Here is a 23,259-nt window from a genome sequence, read left to right as displayed (position 1 = left end):
CTCGGAAAGGAAGGAAATGTCAGGGAGATGTTCCTACAGGTGGTGAACCTTTGTGTGAATCTCCAGGAAACCAACTGAACCTCCACAAAAACCACATCATAAGCAAAAGCAAACACTGGTGGCAGCTGGGGAGATTCACACCCCTTCTGGGAAAATGTGAGGCCAGCCTGAGCTTCCCTACTGGGAAGTCCTGCTCCTATGATGGGTCCTCATATGCTCAAAAGATTCCCTCACTGGGGTCTCTCTTAACTACAGCCTTTCTATCCCACTCTGATGGCCCTTCCCCTTCTCCTCTCAGAGTGTGAAACAGGACCAAGTAAATCAACCTCACAGACCCATCAGAGGGAGAACAATGTGAATCTCCTGCTTCCTTCATTCCCCTCAGGTCTCCCTCCATCTTCCAGGACTTTTCCCACAGGGAAGACTCCAATATCCAATTACACCTCACCTGGAGGAAGGTAACTACCCCAAAGGGTGTCTGCACAGGCTGCATCTGTGGGTCCTCTGTCAGCAGCATGTGCTGAATTCTCGACTCACTGTTATCCAAAGGGCTATGCCAAGATACGTGGTCCCCACTGCAGAAGGTGTTCTCTGTGGAGACACAGGAGGATTCTCATCATTTGTATCCAGGCCTAGAATTTGACTTGGACCTTAGAAGCCCAGGCTGGGAGGCTCCCCATACTCCTGGTGTTAAATGAGGCCCCAAAAGCTCTTGAGTAAATACAGGAATGCTGAGAGGTAAGACAATTGGACTGTGAGAGCTATAACATAATCAGTCTATCCAAGTTTGAATGGACTAACCGGTTGGTAACTGTAGGCAGGCAGGGCATGGCTGGAGGAGGTAGGTGACTAAGGATGTAGCCTGAAAGGATTCATCTTTCCTATGGCCCCTTCTGCCAACTCTCTCTCTCTACTTCTTGGCCACCATGAATGAAGCAGCTTCCCTCTACCATGCCCTTCTGCCATGCTTACCTGCCTCACTTTGGGCCTAGAACAATGGAGTCAGCCCATCATGGCCTGAACCTCTGAAGCCGTGAGCCCAAATAAACTTTTCCTCTTCTAAGCTGTCCTTGTCAGATATTTTGGTCACAACAACAAAAAAGCTAAAATACCTGGGGGTAGCCCCCTGAGGAAGGGGAGAAGCATTCCCTCTGGATGGAAGTGAAAAGTTTGCTGATATCTCCAAAACATCCTGTTTGCTATTCTGTTGGGCTTCAATGGAAAAAGACAGGCTGCTAACATGGATGCTCACTTGGCCTGGGAAAGTCAAAGACCTCTAGCATTTTTGGTCCTTCCCCAGCACCATGATTCATGAGAGGGACAGCAGCCATGATCCTGTCTGCCAAAAAAGAATGAAGTGCTTTCCTGTGGGGTCACCTAGCTGCATGTCTTTCTCCTTGAAAAAATAGACCATGATTTCTGTGCTACTGAAATGGGGCTTGGAAGGGAACACCGACTTTGGAGGGTCTTTGAGGCTGGGACCAGTTCCCCACAGTAGGCAGATTTAGGTATTTCTGAGGAACACTGGAGGCTTCCAGGAAATGAAGGTCTGGATAATACTTCACATACCTTGACAGAGTATATAGGCTGGAAAGGCAGCTGCTTCCATGAGAACAGAGCCACCTAAAAGCCTCACCACTGCACCTCACACCAGTCTATTACCTGGCACTTACCTTGGGTACCCAAGATATGCTGTATTGACTAGCCCATATGCATCCCTTCCATTTTTCCTTCCAATATAAATTGAAGTACACCATTTTGCACACTTATTTACCTTAAAGCTCACTTCATATGTGTATACAGAGTGCCACTTCATTAAGTGGCTGTGTCATAATTCATTGTGGTCTAGCATTTATGATGTGCAAATTTCTACAGCTGTAGTCTCTTACAGTTTTTTTTTTTGTCAACATTTACGTCAAGGCAGACACACCCATCTCTCTTACACACACACACACACACACACACACACACACACACACACACACCAGTCTGAAGGTTCCCAGAGAAGCCTGAAAGCTGCTCTCACTTGTCTTGGTCTAAATACTAATTCCCTCCTGTGTCAGGTAATGTTACATAACTATCTTATCCAAGACACAGATTGCTGTCCTAGCCTCTACAGTGTTCATTCAGGAGGGAGAAGGAAGACTCTGTAGCAAAGGAGAGACACAGCATAGCACAGGCAAAAGAGAAGGCATACTTCCAGGCAAAGCCAAGGAGAAAACTCCAAATTTCCTGACTCTTGCTGGCTTACCCTTCTCTTGCTGGCTTACCCTTCTTACCCCACATGCTCTACAAATAAGCAGCAGTAACAGCAACAACAGCAACAACAACCACACACACAATACACACATACACAGCCCAGGCCTGGATGACTTCACTGATAAGTTCTACCACATAGATAGTAATTAATACCAATTCTTCACAAACGCCCTCCAAAAATAAAGGAGAAAACATTTCCCAATTTATCCTATGATGTCAATATCACCCTGATAACAAAACCAAACAAAAAAGTCATGAGAAGGGCTGGGTTGTAGCTCAGTGGGAGAGTGCCTGCCTAGAACATGTGAGGCACTGGGTTTGATCCTCAGCACCTCATAAAAATAAATAAAGGTATTGTGTTCACCTACAACTATTTAAAAATTATATATATATAAAAAAAAGAAGTCATAAGAAGGAGGTTGGAGTTGTGGCTCAGTGGTAGAGCTCTTGCCTGGCATGTTTGAAGTACTGGGTTCAATTCTCAGCACTGCAGATAAATGAATAAAATAAAGGTCCATTGACAATTTAAAAAAAAAAGTCACAAGGAAAACTAAAAAAATAATTCATAGAGCCAAATCCTTTATTTATATAGAAACAAAAATCTTCAATAAAATACTAGCAAGCTGAACCTAGAGTTATATTCAATGATTAGAAATGCAAGGTTGATTTAACATAAGAAAACCAATATAAGATGAGTATATGTATAAGTTCAGCAATTTGGGAGGCTAAGGCAGGAGGATCACAAGTTCAAGGTCAACCAGGACAACATAGCAAGATCTTATCTTAAAATAAAAAATAAAAAGGGCTGAGGATGTAGCTCAGTGGTAGAGTGCTCCCTATTCAATCTCCAGTAAGACACACACACACAAGAAAGAAAATCAGTGTAATATCAATGAAATAAAGTTTTCTTAAAAAAAAAAAATCCACACATAATCATCTCAAAAGACACAGAGAAAGCATTTGGTACAATTTAACACATTTTCATGATTAAAAAACAAAACAACAACAACAACAAAAAAAAAACACTCGAACTAGGACAGAGGTTGTGGCTCAGTGGTTTTAGAGTATAGCCTAGCATGTGTGAGGTGCTCGTTTTGATCCTCAGCACCACATAAAAATAAATAAATAAAATAAAGGTATAAAAAATTGAAAAAAAAATCACTCAAACTAGAAATAGACAGAACTTCCTCAAGCTGATAAAGGGCATCTACAAAACACCTGCAGCTAATAGCATGCTTCATGGTGATTACTTCCAAGATCAGGAACAAGCCAGAAATGTCTACTCTCATCACTTCCATTCAGCATTGTATTAGAGGCTCTAGTTTGGACAAGTGAAAAAGAAAAAGAGAGAAAATGCATTCAGATTGGAAAAGAAGAATTACACTGCCTTTGTACATAGATGACATATTTTTGTATATAGAAAACGTATCTGCTGGGCTGGGGTTGTGGCTCAGTGGTAGAATGCTCACCTAGTGCTCACCGAGGCCCTGGGTTCGACCCTCAGCACCACATAAAGATAAATAAATAAAGGTATTGTGTCCATCTACAGCTAAAAAATATTTTAAAAATACCTGTATTTCTATACATTAGCAATCTGAACATGAACAATCTGAAAATGAAATTAAAAGCAATTCTTTCACAGCACCATTAAAAAAGAACACAATATATAGAAATGAATTTAACAAAAGAAGTGAAAACTACAAAAGTGAAAGCTACAAAACATTTTTGGAAGAAACTGGAAAAGACCTATATAAATGTCATGGATCAGAAGACTTAATGTTGTTAAGATGGCAGTATTTGAGCTGGGGCTGTAGCTCTGTGGTAGAGCACTTGCCTTACATCTGTGAGGCACTGGGTTCAATCCTTAGCACCATATAAAAATAAATAAAGATAATGTGTCCATCTACAATTAAAAAATTATTAAAAAAAAGATGGCAGTATTTCCAAATTGAACTACAGATTCGACACAATCCCTATAAAGTCAGATGCATTTGTGGAAGAAATTCATAAACTGTTCTAAAATATACATGGAAATACAAGAGACCATAAATAAATAAATAAATAAATAAATAAATAAAATTAAAACAAATTTTTAAAAAATTTTTGAGATGGGGTCTTACTATGTTGGCTGGCTGGCCTTGAACTTCTAGACTCTTACTTTGGCCTTAATGGGATTATAGATGCATGCTACTACACGTGAGTGCCCAAAAATTCTTAAAAAAACAAAGTTGCTCTTCTCAATCTAATTATTATTGGCACACATGTGTGGAGTAGGGATCAAATCAGGGGCAGTATTTGACTACACAGCTACATCCCCAGCCTGATCTTTCCAATTTTAAAACTTGTTATAAAGCTGGAGTAATCACATCAGTGTGGTACTGGCTTAAGAATAGGCATTTGGTCAATGCAATAGAATTGAGAGTTCAGAATAAAACTTTGCATCTATGGCCATTAAATTTTTAACTTTTATTTAATTTTTTTATTTTTGTGTGGTGCTGAGGATAGAACTCAGTGCCTCACATGTGCTAGGCAAGCACTCCATCACTGAACTACAACCCCAGCCCCTACGGCCATTAATTTTTGACAAGGTTGTCAAAATAATTCAATGGAGGAAAAAACACTCATTTCAACAAATGGAGCTGGAACAGTGGGATATCCACATACAAGACTCAAATTGGATCCCTTCTTTCTACCATTAACAAAAACTGACTCAAAATGGATCACAGACTTAACTACAATAGCTAAAACTAAAACTAAAAATCAAAATAGTAGGGCTGGGATTGTGGCTCAGTGGTAGAGCGCTCACCTAGCATGCTCGGGGCCCTGAGTTCAATCCTCAGCACTGCATAAAAATAAATGAATGAAATAAAGGTATTGGGTCCAACTATAACTAAAATAAATAAATAAAAATAATAGTAGATCTTCTGATCTGGATTGGGTAATGGTTTCTTAGCTATAATACCAAAAGCACAAGCAATGAAGGACAGATAAATTGGACTTTATCAAAATTAAAACTTTTCACTGGGTACGGTGGTTGCCTATAAATCTCAGCAGCTCTGGAGGCTGAGGCAGGAGGATCAAGGGTTGGAGGGGCTGGGGCTGTAGCTTAGTGGCAGAGTGCTTGCTTAGAACGTTAACACCATATAATAAAATAAAAATAAAATACAGACATTCTGTCCATCTACACCTATAAAAAATTTTAAAATAAAAAAAAAAAGGAGAGCTGGAGATGTGGCTCACTGGTTAAGTGCCTCTGGGTTCTACTTTTTTTTTTTTTGGCACAGGGTAACTGAATTCAGGGGCATTTAACCACTGAGCCACATCTCCAACCCTACTCTGTATTTTATTTAGAGACAGGGTTTCACTGAGTTGCTTAGCATCTTATTTTTGCTGAGGCTGGCTTTGAACTTTTGATCCTCCTGCCTCTGCCTCCCCAGACACTGGGATATAGGTGTGTGCCACCGCACCCAGCTGGCTTCTACTTTATACTCTTTAGAATGGCAATTATAAAGAACAACAAAAACAAATCCAGAAAAAACAAGTATTGGTGAAGAAATGGAAAACCTGGAATACCTGTGCACTGCTGGTGGTAATGTAAAATGGTATAGTTGCTATAGAAAACATTATGGCAGTTCCTCAAACATTTAAAAATAGAATTACCATATGATTCAGCAATTCCAATTCTGGGGATATACCCCAAAGAATTGAAAGCAGGGACTTGAACCAATATTTGTATACTGATGTTCATAGCAGCAACAACAAAATGGAAGAAACCCAGGGCTGGGGCTGTAGCTCAATGGCAGAGTGCTTGCCTGGCACATGTGAGGCACTGGGTTCGATCCTCAGCACCACATACAAATAAATAAACAAAATAAAGATACTGTGTCCATATATAACTAAAAAATTATTTAAAAAAATGGAAGAAACTCAATGCCCATCAAAAGATGAATAGGCTAACAAAATGTAGTATGTACATAAAATGTAATATTATTCAGTCTTAGAAAGGAAGGATATTCTGATCATGTTACAACACAGCTGAACTTTGAAAGACATTATGCAAAGTGAAATGAGTCAGACACAGGATAAATACTGTATGACCCACTTATATATGAGGTACTCAGAGTATTCAAATTCAGAGAGACAGAAAGTAGAATGAAGACTGACTGAGACTGGGTGGCAACTGCAGAGTTAGTGTTTGGTGGTTCAGAGTTTTAGTGTGGGAAGATAATAAAAGATGATAAAAGTCCTGGAAGCCAGGTGTACTGTAGTCCCAGTGGCTCGGGAGGTTGAGACAGGAGGATAGCCAACCTCAGAATAAAATACAAAATAGGGCTGGGCATGTGGCTCAGTAGTGGTCGAGTGCCCTGAGTTCAATCACTGATACAAAAAAAAAAAAAAGTCCTGGAAACGGATGATGGTGATAGATACACAACAATGTGAACATACTTACCACTACTGAACTATATGATTCTTTTTTTCTTTCTTTCAGTACTAGGGATAAAACCCATGGACACCCTACCAATGGAGTTACATCCCCAGACCTTTTTACTTTTTATTTTGGGACAAGGTCTTGCTAAGTTGCCCAGGCTGGTCTGGAATTTGTGATCCTTCTGCCTCAGCCTCCCGAATAGCTCCCGAGTATACCATCATGCCTGGATGAACTGTGTACTTAAAAACAGTTAAGGATGACAAATTCCATGTTATGCATATTTAAACATCATTTTAAAAAGGCAGTTCAGAGAATGGGAGAAATATTTTCAAATCATGGATCTGATTAATATCCATAACAAAGCATATTGTATCCAGAATATATAAAGAGCTATTACAACTCAATAATAAAAGACAATTCAATTTAAAATAGGTAAAAGATCTGAATAGGGACTGGGGTTGTGGCTCAGTGGTAGAGAGCTTGCCTAGCACACGTGAGGCACAGGGTTCGATCCTCAGCACCAAATAAAAATAAACAAACAAATAAAATATTGAAAAAATATCTGAACAGATATTTCTTTAAAGAAGATATACAGATAGCCAATAAGCATATAAAAAGATGTTCAACATGATTAGATGTTAAGGATATGCAAATCAAAGCCACAAAGAGATCACCACCACTTGATACCCACTAAAATGGCTAAAATACAAAAAAGAGTAATAACAAGAGCTGACACGGATGTGCAGAAACTGAAAACTTCATATATTGATGATGGAATGTAAAATGGTGGAGCTGCTTTGAAAAAGAGTTTAGTTATTTCCCCAAATATTAAATGCAGAGTTGCCATATGATCCCGCAATTCCGTCCTAGGTTATACCTAAAAGAAAAGAAAATTTGGGGCTGGGGATGTGCTCAAGTGGTAGCGCGCTCGCCTGGCATGCGTGCGGCCCGGGTTCGATCCTCAGCACCACATACAAAACAACGATGTTGTGTCCGCCAAAAACTGAAGAATAAATATTAAAATTCTCTCTCTCCTCTCTCTCTTAAAAAAAAAAAAGAAAATTTGACTATACAAAGGTGTGTATATGAATGCTCATAGCAGCATTATTCATAATAATCCAAAAGGTAAAAATACCAAATGTTCCTCAACTGATGAATGGGTAAATAAAATATGGTATATTCATACAATGTAACATTATTTGGCAATAAAAAGAAATGGTGTACTAATACATGCTACAAGATGCCAAGATAATTCAATAAAGAACAGTCTTTTCAGCAAATTATGCTAGAATAGCAAGATATCCACACACAAAAAAGACTCAAGTTGGATTCCTTCCTTCTACCACTTATAAAAACTGACTCAAAATACAAAAATTGACTCTAACTGCAGCAGCTAAAACTATAAAACTCTTTAAGAGGAGTAAATCTTCCGACTTGGGTTAAGCAATAGTTTCTTAAGACATAATGCCGCCGGGCACTGTGGTACACGCCTATAATCCCAGTGGCTGGGGAGGCTGAGACAGGAGAATCGCAAGTTCAAAGCCAGCCTCAGCAATGGTGAGGCACTAAGCAACTCAGTGAGACTCTGTCTCTCAATAAAATACAAAATAGGGCTGGGAGTATGGATCAGTGGTCAAGTACCCCTGAGTTCAATCCCCCATACCAAAGGAAAAGGGAAAAAAAAAAAAGACATAATGCCCAAAGCACAAACAATGAAGAATAAATTCAGGACTTCATCAAATTAAAACCTTTTGTGCTGCAAACAATACCATTGAAAAAGTGAAAAGAGATGCAAATCAAAATTATTACTGCTTTACACCAGCTAGAATGGTGAAAACATGAATCTTAAAAATATAACATTAAGGGCTGCGAGTGTGGTAGAGCTCTCCTGGGGGTGGGGGACACTGGGTTTGATCCTCAGCACTATATAAAAATAAAATAAAGGTATTGTGTCCATCTATAACTTAAAAAAGAAATTTAAAAAAATACAACACTATGGGGGAAAAGCCAGTCATAAGAGACCATCTGTTATATGATTCCATTGATAGAGAATATCCAAATGGGCAAAACTACAAAGACAGGCAGTAGTTCAGTGATTGTCCAGCGCAGGGATGGTTGCAGGGACTGCAGACTGACCAGGGGAGTTGGGGTGATAAAAATATTATAGGGTTCATTGTGATGATGGCTATATGGTATGTGAACCATATCTCAATAAAGTCATTATTAAAAAAAAAAAGTTGTAGTAGGAAAAGGAAGGAAGTCCCTGAATTTCTCGTTACCATCTCCCCAGCCCAGCTTAGCAGAAATCTGACTAATAATTCTGAGACATCAAAGCATTTTATAGGCCCATAAAATCTGAAAAATCACCTACCAACATTTTCTTTTCTACCAGTGAGAAAAGGGCCTCTGAGACTGTCCAATGCTGTGTAGCATGTCAGTGAGGAGGGGCATAGTCCAACACCTCTCAAACTTTACACCATAACACTCACCTGGACTTCTGCCCTATCTGTGTACACCTGTACCATTACCTATCTGTATTTCATCCCTTAAAATTGACTTACTTTTCTTTCTTTCTTTTTTTTTAAAGAGAGAGTGAGAGAGTGAGAGAGGAGAGAGAGAGAGAGAGAGAGAGAGAGAGAGAGAGAGAGAATTTTTAATATTTATTTTTTAGTTCTCGGCGGACACATCTTTGTTGGTATGTGGTGCTGAGGATCGAACCCGGGTCGCACGCATGCCAGGCGAGCGCGCTACCGCTTGAGCCACATCCCCAGCCCTTACTTTTTTTTTTTTTAAAAAACCAAAACAAACTTACTTTAAAGGTAACTTCATCATCACTATCCTAACTAAGGGGCTGGGGATGTGGCTCAAGCGGTAGCGCGCTCGCCTGGCATGCACGGGGCGCTGGGTTCGATCCTCCTCAACACCACATAAGAATAAAATAAAGATGTTGTGTCCACCAAAAACTAAAAAAAAAAAAAAAAGATAGAGGGCTGGGGATGTGGCTCAAGCGGTAGCGCGCTCGCCTGGCATGCGTGCGACCGGGTTCGATCCTCAGCACCACATACCAACAAAGATGTTTTGTCCGCCCATAACTAAAAAATAAATATTAAAAAATTTATCTCTCTCTTTCTCTCTCTCTCCTCTCTCACTCTCTCTTAAAAAAAAAAAAAACTATCCTAACTAAGGAAAATAAATGGAAAATCAGTGTTGCTGACCACTAAGTGGAAGATAATTTGGTTTAGCTAATATTGTTGCCTACCTAAAGCTGTTGAAAACTGAAATAAGCAAGGATTAAAGGCTGTTAAAAGATTAAAAAGTCATATATAAAATGAATCAATAGAAGGAATCAAAGAACTGAGAAGGGAAGAGAAACCTCACTATTCATGTTACTGAATTCCTGTTGTCCATTTATCAGCTAAAATCTGCTAGCTTTAAAGGCAAACCCTGGTCTAGTGGTGAACTTTGGAATTGGGAAGGCCTGGTTCCTATTTGCCTCTTTCCCTTACTAGTTTTAACTCTGGGCAACTTGTCCAACCACAATATCCTAAGCCTGTTTCCTTGTCTGTAAACAGGATCTACTGTGCCTACTTGGCTTGTTTCCTACTGCCACCAAGATATTCCTGTGCTGAAATACTGTATACTCACAAACAATGCCTAGTCACCAGAACACAGGACTGGCCAGTCTGTAGTAACAGCAAGTGGCCAGTAGGTGACACCATAACCCTTGGTTTAAGAAACAGATGGGGCCATTCCCTTGAATTTAATCTGATGTCTGGTCTACAGAAAAATACCCCAATCCGGGCTGCAATTTAGGTTAAAAACAGGGAAGATGCTAAAAATGCTTGGAGCCAAAACCTTTTATTAACCAGAACTGACACGGATTTTTAAAATGAATGCGCACAAACCCAAACTGTTTAATGTACAGGCTTAATTTGGGAAGGGGCTTTAATTAAGCAGAAGAGCATTGGCAAGAAAAGGCAGTCAGGCCAAGTTGCTGCTGTAGGACTAATACTTTCCGGATATCCTGAGCATGTGTGGTCAAGTCTTGGCACAGGTACTACTGAGTTAAGAGGGACAGGGTAGAATGTGTAACTTTCCACAGAAAATGTTTAGAGAACAGGACACTAACAGAATCTTTCAGCAAGGGGCAGAGTCTGCTGTGGCCAAGTCTTTCTTAACAATGAAAGAGCCTTGGTCACAGTTTTCAAGACTGGGATAAAGCCACAATGGGTTCATTCTTGAGTCAGGTCTGGTCTTTATGCCCTGGATGCTTGGCTCCATTCTGTGTGAAGCCACTGCAGGTCTCAGCACTCAGCCCCAGTGCCCGCCCCAGGAAGCTCCTGGCCCTACAGAGGCGTTTTCAAATGCTAATAATGCCTCAGTTGGAGGCCCAGCTGTCCAGCCAGGGGTTAGAGAATTCGCTCAGTCTCCCCCTCTCTCTGCCTAAGTCCTCTCTGCAAGTGACGATGAAAATCCCTGAGGCCCCTTCTGTACCACACAGCAGGTGGCCACCTGGTATCTAAAAGGCCATCCCAGGTGAGGGCACCAAGTCATTTTCCATTCCCTTTCTTCCTCTGAGTTTTGCCCCCATGAGAAACCTCCCTTAGCTCCCTGAGCTTGGTATGCTGCTTGGCAAGGGGAAGCAGCACTCCAAGGTGGCAAAGAGTAAAAATAAAAATTAAAAAAAATGACTAGGTGTATTTCTGCCCCTTGCTTACTTGAGAAGGATTTCCTTATTCTATGTTAAATTCCTCAATAACAAAAAATTCTCTGGCAAGAGCTCTTTAAAACTCTATGTGTTGGCCTATGGGGTTGTGTGTGGCTCAGAGGTAAAACGCTTGCCTAGCACATGTGAGGCACTGGGATAGATCCTCAGCTCTACATATTATGTCCATCATAACTAAAAAAAAATTTTAAATACCCTCTATGTGTTGGCAGGGGTGGGATATGTTGGTGGGGGGGGGGGAGTTGTTGAATGGGTGTACAGAGACACTCATTGGGTCCTTAAATTGGCCATCACCCTGCCCCCACCTCCCCAACATCCAAATTTGGTCATGGTGGTCTGAAGTTGGACTGGTATAATAAGTTACCAAAGTCTAGGGAAATAGGTTGCAGAAAGCAATTATTGTTTGCAAAGTAATTAACACTGCCTTTGAAATACTAAGAAACAAACACATTCTTCAAGGGTTCTTAATTCATCCCAACTCTGGAGAATGATGGTCTGCCTGCATCCCATAAAAGGAAAGACCCAGCAATGTTACATACAATGGCTTCAAAAGTAATGCCCCACTACCACCCAATGGAAGCTAATGTCCCTTTTGGAGTTTCTTATGGCTAAAGTCTGGAATCCTGAAGGGAAATGGTCCTTTCTTCCAGATGCTCTTTCTGAGCACCCTGAGATGATCACAAGCTCTCCAGGGACAGAAGGAGGCAGCAGGCCCAGCTGAATCACACTAGTTGTCAAGTGAGGAGCTGGCCTGTAGGAGGTGTTTGAGGGAGAGCAGGAAAATGGAAGGAGACCCAAAATGGGCTGGCAGACTCAGGCCTGTCAGTTTTGAGGTTAAACTTCTGAACAATATGGCACAACCATCTCTGTCTCCCAAGAAATAACCTCTTACCTTTTTTTTTTTTTTAATGGTGCTGGGGATCAAACCTAGGATCTTGTGTGTGCTGGACACTCTACCACTGAGCAACACCCCCAGCTCCCTTATTGGTGTTTAAAAATCACTGACAACCAGGGTTCAAGTGTTCTCTACGAAGACCCAGAGCTGGTTCCTAGGAGTACTTGGCAGCTCTTTCCCCAAATGCCAGACACACCAGATATGCCACTAGCAACATGGACTGATGAGAAGGGAAGGGCTGATTAGTCTGTGCTCCATCTCTGGGAGTCCCAGGATGAAGCCAACACATATGGAGAATCTGGCAACAGTCTATCCCACCCTCTTTCCTAAGAAGGCCCAAGCTGCTGTTGTGGCCACTGTGGAACTGCTCAGCAGAGCTGGGTCCAGAAGAGGCCTCTCTGAAACTGGAAGAGAGCCCTTACACAAGTTAGAATACACTTAGGGGCAAACAGGCAGTTCTGTACAGGTGCAGCAGCCTCATGATTCCCCAGTGAAAGGGGGATACCAACTGAAGCTGAGGCAGCAGAAGAAGTGAAATACAGTCAGTTCTGTTGGCCTCTACCAGCACAAGTGCTCCCAAATGGGCCTTCTGATTGCCCCGACTGTGTCTCTCCATAAGCCCATCTCAATTTCAAAAGCCCGGGGGCTTTCTCCTTGCTGGAAGGAGGGGAGTGGGGTTGTATGTTCCTAGTCTGTTTTTGCCAGAAGAAGCCTACAAAGTTTTAAGGCCAAGGTGTATGGGCAGTCTGATGTCACTGCCACAGATTACATTTCTGGAGCTATTAACACACTCATGCAATGCTACTCTCATTTTAGAGAAGTGGTAACCCCAGACATTGTATGAAGGGCACTACCCTCACTATCCAACACCCTAAGACCCAGAGCCTCCTCCAGGCAGACACTACCTCCACCTGACAACTCCCACTCACCAAAGGAAGGCCAGCACTCCCTTTTTCCTCCAGGGATCCACACAGAGCTAGTGAGCATCTCAACAGGAGCCCGCAGTTCCCTGCATGCCATGCCCCACCATGCTCTAGCCACAGGTAAGAATCTTGCAATGGAGTTCTGAGGCAAAGCCACACCAGGAAACGCGAAAGCAGCTGAAGGCAACCATGTAAGCAAAGCACCAAGGAGAAAAAATTAATATGTTCTGGGTAATTCCCCTTGAACACTTAACCTCCTGCAGGGAGATGAAAAGATGGGATATTCTAGAAGTTAGAGTTGGTACAAACCCACAGAATCTGGCACCCCTGTCTTTCTCCACACACATGCACTGAGGACAAGGTGCTTGCAAGAGAAGGAAATCCTAGGGTACGACTGAACCCCATTGCAGGGTTTCAAAGCAAATTTCTCCAAAGAAGGGCAAGACAGAAGTCTTTCTTAAAGAAAGAAAAAACAAACAAATCTAAAGGAAAAACAAAACAGACTCTCTGTACATACAGTTAATGAGTTTTTATGGCTAGAAGGCATTTTTTTTTTTTTTAATGTGGTGCTAGGGATCAAACTCAAGGTTTTGTGCATGCAGGCAAGCACTCTAGCACCAAGTTACATCCCCAGCCCACTAGAAAGAAAATTCTTGATAGCTGGATGGATGGTAGCCAGTCTTAAAGGTTTTTCCCTCTACTAATTCTGTCTGATATTAATTTGGCTAAATGTGGTTGCAAGACACTGCAAGGGGAAATGAATGTGTGGTACTACTTGATTAAATAAAGAAGAGTGAGAAGAAACATTTCTTCTACAAAACTGAAAGGAAACCTCCAGGATATCCCTTCTAAGTTTTGCCTGGCATCAAAGGACTGGAAAAGGACTAGAAAGCTAGTCAAGGGAGACTCAAAATTGTTTCCCTAGAAATTTCCTCAAAAACCTTTCCCTCTCCAGCTTCCTTTCACTCCCTCAAGTCACTGTCAGGAGGTATAGATAGAGAAGTGTAAAGAAAATTCCTTTTATAATCAAAGAAGCTCAGCAAACTGCAATACTTGCAGCAGGGTCATAGCAGGGGAGGCAGAAAACTGGTGGGCTGCCAAAGACTCTGCAAGCCTCACCAGAGTCTCTACAGACAAGACTGTGGGTCCCTGCACTCCTCTTGAGTCCCATGCAGGACAATCTCCCCATTGTAAGGATGGGAACCTCAGTAGCCTAAAGGGCTCAGTGGAGGGGGCTAAGTGTAAACTTATAGTCCTACGTTTACTTTTATGAAAAATGTCAGGAGGTCCTTTAAAGTTTTAAAATCAAGCATATGCTTGTGCTCTTTCCACCTTTTTCCTGAAGAGAATGGTGAAATCTAGAATGAAAATCCATTTAGTTGCCAGGGACTTGTAAACCAGTGTACAGTCACTTTGAAGACCAAGTGGCAGAATCAATATAGTATTCTCCGTGTGTGTGTGTGTGTGTGTGTGTGTGTGTGTGTATGTGTTAGTTACTGGAGATTTAACCCAGAGGCACTCTACCACAGATATATACTCCCAGCCCCCGGCTGCACTATTCTACATTCCCATCAGCAGTATGTGTTTAGAGTTCCGATTTCTCTACATCCTCACCAACATTTGTTATCTTTTGCATGCATTTGTGTATTTTGATAACTGCTCATCAGATGATTTTGATGATTTTGAGCTAATTAAAAAGGAGAACAGGAGATTGTCCTGAGTAGCAATTAGGCAAAAGTCCTTCAAAAGTAGGACTATCCTGTTTCATGTACACATATAGCCCCTCTGTCCATTGTTCGCTGTGAAACAGTAAGCTGCAATTGCAAGAAATGGATCAGGAAACCTAGAAGCAGATTCACCCTAGCAGAGCCTTCAAATAAAAAGGCAGCCTACTAAACACCTGCAGTGTGGCCCCTGCCCATTGTGGCATTGCACAGACTGAGCAGAGGACCTAAAGGAGCTATACCCAGACTCCACAGAATCTTGTAAGGGCATAAATAGGTATTGTCTTAAACCATTAATTTTGTGATGATTTGTTATGCTGCCCAGAAAACCAACACAGGAAAACTTCATTTTGGTTTAATTGTATTTGTTTTTTGCAGGGTTGGGGATCAAACTCAGAACCTCATGCATACTAGTCAAGCACTCTACTACTAAGCTACATCCTCAGCAATAATTTTATTTTATAATTCTATAAAATTTACATGGTTCCAAAGTCACAAATCTACAAAACAAGGAAAAGCCTGGCTTCCTGTTCTCTCCATTCATTCTGTTCCTTCTTCTTCTTCTTCTTTTTTTTTTTTTTTTGGTACCAGGGATTGAACCCAGAGGTGCTCAACCACTGAGCCACATTCCCAGCCCTTTTAAAAATATTTTATTTAGAGACAGGGTCTTGCTGAGTTGCTTAGGGCCTTGCTAAGTTGCTGAGGCTGGCTTTGAACTCACAATCCTCTTGCCTCAGTCTCCTGAGCCACTGAGATTCATGTGTCACCATGAACAGCCTGTTCCCTCCTTCTTGAATAGGTCACCATTTGAAATATAGTATAGCTTATCTTTCTATTTAAAAAATCCACAATAAAGAAAAGCAGGGGCTGAGATTGTGGCTCAGTGGCAGAGTGCTTGCCTCACACTATGAGGCACTGGGTTTGATCCTCAGTACCACATAAAAAGGAATAAACAAAAATAAAATATTGTGTCCATCTACAACTAAAAAAAATTTTAAAAAAGAAAAATATGTTTTCTTATGTGTGTGTGTATATATATGCCATATATATATACCCTCATCCTGCTTTTATTTATTTATTTTTTGTGGTGCTGGAGATTGAACCCAGGGCCTTGTGCATGTGAGGCAAGCACTCTATCAACTGAGCTATATCCCCAGCCCCACCTGCTTTTACTTTTAAAGTTTGCTATGGCCATAATTTTATTTGGTTACAATAAAGCATACATTTTACTTTATATCCTAGAATGTTTAACAACTTTCTAGGCTACATGAAAAAGCTTTTTTTTTTTTTTTTTTTTTTTGATTCATCTGTCACTTAAAATGACAACTTTGAAGACACTGCATAGCCATTCTTGAAGTCAAGAGTTAGCCTCATCAACATATCACTACCTTCAAATTTTTTACTGCACAGGTAGGATGGTGAGTGTTCATATTCCCAAAGATAATTGGGAATTAATGTATACTTAAATCTTGGATTTATACAATTTAGGAAATAATATTGCTAACTTAAGAGTGTATTCTAGGGCTGGGGATCTAGCTCAGTTGGTAGAGTTCTTGCCTCACATGTACAAGGCCCTGGGTTCAATCTCCAGTACCACTAAAAAAAAAAAAAAAAAAAAAAAAGTGTATTTTATTTGGCTAACCAGGATGGTAAATCTATGAATCATGCTGTATGAATGACAAGCAGACTAGTAAGTTCTCTGTGGCTAACTATTGCATTAATAATCCAAATTAATACCCTTTCTGAATTAATGCTATCTACCTATAACTATCATTTCCCTGTAGGCTTGGCCATAGGATTTGCCTTGGTCAGAAGGCCAGTAGCAAAGTATATTTTCTTTTTCTTTTTTTTTGGGTGTGTGTGGGTGTGTGTGTGTGTGTGGTGCTGGGGTACTGAACCCAGGGCCTTGTGCATGTGAGGCAAGCGTGCTACCAACTGAGCTCTATCCCCAGCCCAACAAAGCATATTTTCTTTCTTCCTTTTTTTTTTTTTTTTGAGAGAGAGAGAGAATTTTTTAATACTTATTTTTTAGTTTTTGGCGGACACAACATCTTTCTTTGTATGTGGTGCTAAGGATTGAACCCAGGCCGCACGCATGCCAGGCAAGTGCGCTACCGCTTGAGCCACATCCCCAGCCCAACAAAGCATATTTTTATTTCCACTTCTTCCCATGGACCCATAACACTGTGTTAAGATGCCAGAGCTAATTATTGCAACTAGTGCTTCAATTAATAGTCCTTTGTGAACATCTTTTCATAATTTTGCTCATATCTTTGAAATTCCTAGAAGTGGGATTGCTAGCATTGCTATATCATTTTTAGCAACATTGCTAGGTATTGATAAATTCTCTTCCAGAGAGAGAGAGAGAGAGAGAGAGAGAGAGAGAGAGAGAGAGACCTCTTTGTCCCCCCTAAGCCCCCACCTCAACTGAAGATTGAATCCAGGGGTGCTCTACTAACTGAGTTATATCCCCAGCCCTTTCTATCTTTTTATTTTGGGACAGTGTCTCATTAAATTGCAAAGTCTGGCATTAAACGTAAAATCTTCCTAACTCAGCCTCCCAAGTAGCTGGGATTACAGGTGTACACCACTGCACCTAGTCAATAGTGGCATTTTGTATCCCACCACGACTATATGACAGTTTCTCTAAGCCTGACTTGATTCTGTCAGATAAGGGAGAAGTGTTATCTGAAGGTACTTTTCGTTGCATTTCTCTTATTACAAGTGACATGAACATACTTCTTTTCATGTGTTTATGGACATTTTCTTGAAACATCAAATTTTATCTCAAGAGTATTTTGGTTTGCCACATCCCCAGCAATCCTCCAAAAGATAAAAAAATCAAACACTGATTATAGCTGTCATCCGCCACCATAGTGTAAGGTGAAAGTATCACTTATTAGCACTGATTACTCTTCTTTTACCAGGTCATAGGGCCCAGTCACCCCAAATGTATGTGTTTACCTGATTCTGAGGCAAAACCAGATCAAGTTAAGAGTCTCCAAGTAATGAAACTTTACTTTATTCTCTGATGCAATTTCCTTTGCTGTGTAGCCTTGAACAAACAAGTCACTGCCCCGTGCTTTTCTTCCAGGTATCAAAATATGATGTGATGATACTGTCTACCTTGCAGGGAAATTTTTAGAATCAAGAAAAGTGTTTAAAATACATAAAATCTGCCTTTTGTACTATCTGTAAGACTGTACAAGTATTGAGCCTCTGAGGACCTCAAATATTTTTAAGCAACTGATTTGACCACAGGAAAACAGGGCCACTACCCACATGAAAAGGAATAATGATCAAAGAGCCTCATGGGAACTGAGATACAGAGTCCAGTACTGTGGTGCAGAATACAGTCTCCTCAGAGAGCCAGGATTCTAATCTTCAGCTCAGGAAACTAACACTTTTCTTCCTGCCTTAGTTTATAACAAGAAACACAGTCACAGTGTTTATGGTTGTCCTCAGAGATCACCCAACTGGGTCACACCTGGAGGGCCTGGGAAAGAAAACCTGGAGAAGAGGAAGGAGGCAGGGGGCTTTTTATAGGAGGCCACATTGGAGCACAATAGAGTGGTCACCAGAATGTCAGATTAGAATTATTAGCATTATTAATTGGTCCTGGATTTGGCAGTCTAAACACCCAAATTGACAGAGCTCACACTCAATGTTTAAATCCACACTGACCTGGGCCAGCAACTGTCCCAACTTTGTTAGGGCAGCATCAGAGATAGCAAGTATACTGCTCCCCCAGGCCTGTCCATGTTAGGAAATGCTCCCATATCCCAGTGAGCAGTTAACAGCTTTCCAGTTAAATCCCATTAACAAGAAAGAAAAACTAACAAAGAAAAAGGAAAATCTCTTTTCCATATGGCAAGACCTTAATTTTTTTAGCATTTTAAAAAATTTATTTAATTTTTTTAATATTTATTTTTTAGTTATAGTTGGACACAATACTTTTATGTATTTATTTTTATGTGGTGCTGAGGATCGAACTCAGAGCCCTGTGTGTGCTAGGCAAGCGCCCTACCACTGAGCCACAACGCAGCCCCAAGACCTTAATTTTTTTATTAGCTATTTTATAATTTATTTATAGTCTAAGCAACAAGTTCCTATGATTAACACAGATCAATACCACCTTGATTTTTGACCCCAAAGAATTTTAATTAAGTTTTAGATACATTTTTCTTTATCTTGTTATTAAATGCATTATCTAAGTCAGTAACTCATGTTTAAGAAAAAGAAAAGAACAGAAAAAACAAAAAACCAAACAAACAAACAAAGGATTGCCAGGCATGGTGGTGTATGCTTGTAATCCCAGCAACTTGGGAGGATGAGAAAGGAGGATTACAAGTTAAAGGGCAGCCTCAGTAACTTGTAACTTGACAAGGACCTAAGCAATTTAGTGAGGCACTGTCTTAAGAGCGGGGATATAGCTCAGTGACAAAGTGCCCTTGGGTTCAGTCCCCAGTACCAAAAAAAAAAAAAAAAAAAACTACAATACACAGGCTATGCCACAGTCTATTTCAAATTCAGCTTGTCCACCAAGAGCCTCAAATTTATTTTTATTTATTTTTTTGGTACCAGGGATTGAACCTAGGGGTGCTTAACCACCAAGCCACATTTCCAGTCTGTTTTCTTTTTACTTTTTATTTTGAGACAGGGTCTTACCAAGTTGCTGAAGCTAGCTTTGAACTTGCAATCTTTCTGCCTCAGCCTACTGAGCCTCTGAGGACCTCCCAATATTTTTAAAAATCTGTTATGTGTCATAGTTCACCCCCTACATACTCAATCCTTTTCTTCAAACTGAAATGCTTCCAGTTTCCTAAACTTACAAGCTATTCTTCACAGGCCACACAGTTTAGAAGTTTTGTCAATCTGATAGCCACCTTTCTCTAGATTTGCTCTGATTTGCCAATATCCCTTGTAGAATGTAGCATCCAGAAGGACTGTTGGTCAAAGATGGCACAGGAAGCAGGCACTTACTTCTGAGTATATATATATGCAGGTAGAGAGCTGGGGAATTCTCTACGCACCTGGTCCAGGTACTTCCAGAGTCCCACTACTGCTCAGACAAAGGGAAGGGATTTGCAGATAACCAATTTTAAATGATCTAAGTATAAGAAGAGGTAGCAATAGATAATTAGTAATAACATTTTGCTGCTAAGGACAGACTCCTTGTAAAGACATTTCTTCCTGCTCAAGAAGGCTGTAGTAGAAAGTGAGTTGTTAGGGTAAACTCAGGAAGTACATTTAGCAGGGTTTGCTTAGAGCCCCAGAGCCTGCTTAGCCTGTAGGCCTCCAGCCTCAAAGAATTTCCTTAACATTGGAATTGAGCCAGCATAGAAGTTACCAAAAGCTGGAAGACTTCTGCAACTTATTCTGTGGACTTCAAAGGTGACAGAGAGCTTCCTGGGTGCCTGTGCTGCTGGCAGGTGAGAGTGAGTACAATGGCAGTAATCACCAGGGCCACCCAGCAATTGCTCTCTTAGAAGACATCTGGGCACAGGCACTAAACTCCAAAATGTGCAGACCGCATGACCCAGCAATCCCACTTTAGGAATTTACCCTTAAATAATGGGACACAGTTGCCAAGCTGTACATACAAGTTGTCCCATACAGCATTGTTTAAACTAAGGAAACTAGAAACTACTTGAAAGCTCATCAAGAGAAGATTGTTTAAACTGGGCATTGTACACACATGTAATCCCTGCGGCTTGGGATTACATGTGTATACAATGAGGCAGGAGATTCGCAAGTTCAAGGCAAGCTTTAACAATTTAGCAAGGCCCTAAGCAACTTAGTCACAAAATAAAAACCAAAAAGGGCTGGGGATGTGTGGTTCAGTGATTGAGCACCCCTGGGTTCAATCTCTGGTATAAAATACTACTACTACTACTACTGCTGCTGCTAATAATAAAAATAAAATAAATTAAAAGGGTTGGGGATCTGGCTCGGTGGTAAAGTACCCCTAGGTTAAATTCCCAGTACCCAAAATAAATAAATAAATGAGAGAGGATAGAGAGAGAATGAGAATTAACTAGAGGGTTTGCTATTAATAAACAACATATACTATTGCTATTGAGCTATATTTACTCAGCTAGAAAGACTTTCATGGCATGAACCTGGGTGAAGAAAGTATCTTAATATGTACATTATTTAGAAAAAATTGCGTAATTAGTTTATGCGTAGAAACATGTCTAGAAGAGTGAAAAAATAAAGAATGGTTGACTCAGGGGCAGGGATTTAGATGTTTATTTTTTATTTCCAATTATATATTTATTTAATTTAAAAAACTATAAAAGCTTACTTATAAGAAATTTGAACAACAGAAAAATGAGTAAAGTGAAAAATGAAAATCTCTTTTCCCATCAGTCCTACTTCTCTGATATGACCACTGCTACTGTTTGAGATGCAGTCTTCAAGACTTTCTTCTGAGCATGTTATCATATACATATGATATATATGAATGAGTGTATATATATACATATATAGTGTGTATATATGAATATGTGTGTGTGTGTGTGTGTGTGTGTGTGTATATTTTTATTTGTGGCACTGGGGATGAAACCCAGGGCCTGATCTACATTCCCAGCCACCACGTTTCTTTTTTTAAAGTAAAAATGCAACCCTATTTTACCCATTGTTTTTTTTTTGTTGTTGTTGTTTGTTTGTTTTTTAGTTATAGGTGGACAAAATACCTTTATTTTATTTTTATGTGGTGCTGAGGATAGAATCCAGTGCCTCACGCATGCTAGGCAAGCACTCTACCTCTGAGCCATAACCCTGATCCCCTGTGACTTGGTTTTTTAATGTTTTCAGTATTATTTATTTATTTAGGTGATACTAGGAATTCAACCCAGGGGTGGTCTACCACTGAGCTAGGTCCCAGCCTTTTTCTTTTTTTAAAATTTATTATGTTTTTAAAATATTTATTCTTCAGTTTTTTAGATGGATACAATATCCTTATTTTACATTTAGTGTGGTGCTGAGGATCAAACCCAGTGCCTTGTGCATGCTAGGTGAGCTCTCCACCACTGAGCCATAACCCCAGCCCCCTTTCATTTATTTTTTAAAATTTTGAGTCAGGGTCTTACCCAAGCTGGCTTCAAATTTGTAATTCTCCTGCCTCAGCCTCCCAAGTAGCTGGGATTACAGGTATTTGCCACCATGCTTGGCTTGGATTATTTAAATGTAATTTTTGTAACAACAAGAAACAAATAAATTGTTTGGGGAAATAAAAGTGTACCAACCAGATCAGAGGACAACATGTGTGATCTGGGTGTCCAATGAAGAGAGATAAAGGACAAAGACTTCCATTGTTCAGGTCAACACACTGCTTAGTATAAGGAAGATCTGGACATGTCCAGGAAGTTTACAGCATCCTGCCCTAAATCTTCAAATACAAACAGGGCCTATAGGTGCTAGACCCACTGTTCAAGAAGGCAGCAGCCTATCCTAAAAATACTCTGCTGGACCAGCACCCTGTCTCAGGAATGCAGGTCTCATGGAGCAAAGGGGCTAGGCAGGGGAGGGAAGGCCCTCTCTGCTGTTTCAGAGTCCATCTGCCATGCATCAGCAAAACCACAACCCATCTCCTGACTTTTAATACAAGACTGGCCTAGCTTGCGGTGTAGACTCATTTCAGGGGAACCCAGGCAGAACTATATCTGGCTTGGAGTGCCAGTTGTTTCCCAGTGAGAGAGCCAGGAAGGAAGTGAGCAGACAAACTGATCCCTGCATCTTATCCAAGGCTATCCTGGTAAACACATCTTCCATCTCCCCAGTGCCAATGGACCAGCCTGGGGCTGGTTCTTAGTACTTAGTGTCCCTGTCCTCTGGGAAGTTCTTCAATAATTTCAGTCATAGGTGGGCTGGGTTATGGCTCAGTGGTAGAGTACTTGTCTAGCTAGTATGTGTGAGGAACTGGGTTTGATCCTCAGCACTACATTAATTAATAAATAAATTAAATTAAAAATATTTTTTAAAGAGAGGGTGATAGAGGGAGAGAGAGAGAGAGAGAGAGAGAGAGAGAGAGAGAATTTTTTAATATTTATTTTCTTTAGTTATTGGCGGACACAACATCTTTGTTGGTATGTGGTGCTGAGGATCGAACCCGGGCCGCACACATGCCAGGCGAGCACGCTACCGCTTGAGCCACATCCCCAGCCCATTAAAAATAATTTTTAAAAATTCAGTCATAGTTATTTCTTTGGTTTTTCTTTTCTGACACTAAAAGCATGTGTTATGCAGAAAATGTCAAAATGGCAGGAAGGTACAAAAAGGAAACTATCAATGATTTAATT

At 40.5% G+C, this 23,259-nt stretch overlaps 1 protein-coding gene across 10 annotated transcripts in view; it reads right to left on the bottom strand.

Annotated features, from left to right (window-relative positions):
• The window catches only part of SUFU (SUFU negative regulator of hedgehog signaling), a 121,247-nt gene that overhangs the window by 47,175 nt on the left and 50,813 nt on the right, over positions 1 to 23,259 (bottom strand). For all 10 annotated transcript variants that reach the window (XR_014019066.1, XR_014019067.1, XR_014019068.1 and 7 more), the window contains exon 4: positions 449 to 591. Coding sequence is in view for 6 of the 10 variants with exons in the window: in XM_081268725.1 (XP_081124851.1) it covers positions 449 to 591 (143 nt within the window). In the remaining 4 variants the exon portion in view is untranslated. The remainder of the gene's footprint in view (positions 1 to 448; positions 592 to 23,259) is intronic.

Source organism: Spermophilus citellus (genome assembly GCF_964194105.1).
Source record: "Spermophilus citellus genome assembly, chromosome: 15".
NCBI lineage: Eukaryota > Metazoa > Chordata > Mammalia > Rodentia > Sciuridae > Spermophilus > Spermophilus citellus.
Note: the sequence above shows the minus strand (reverse complement) of the source record. Positions and strands in the feature narration are given on the sequence as shown.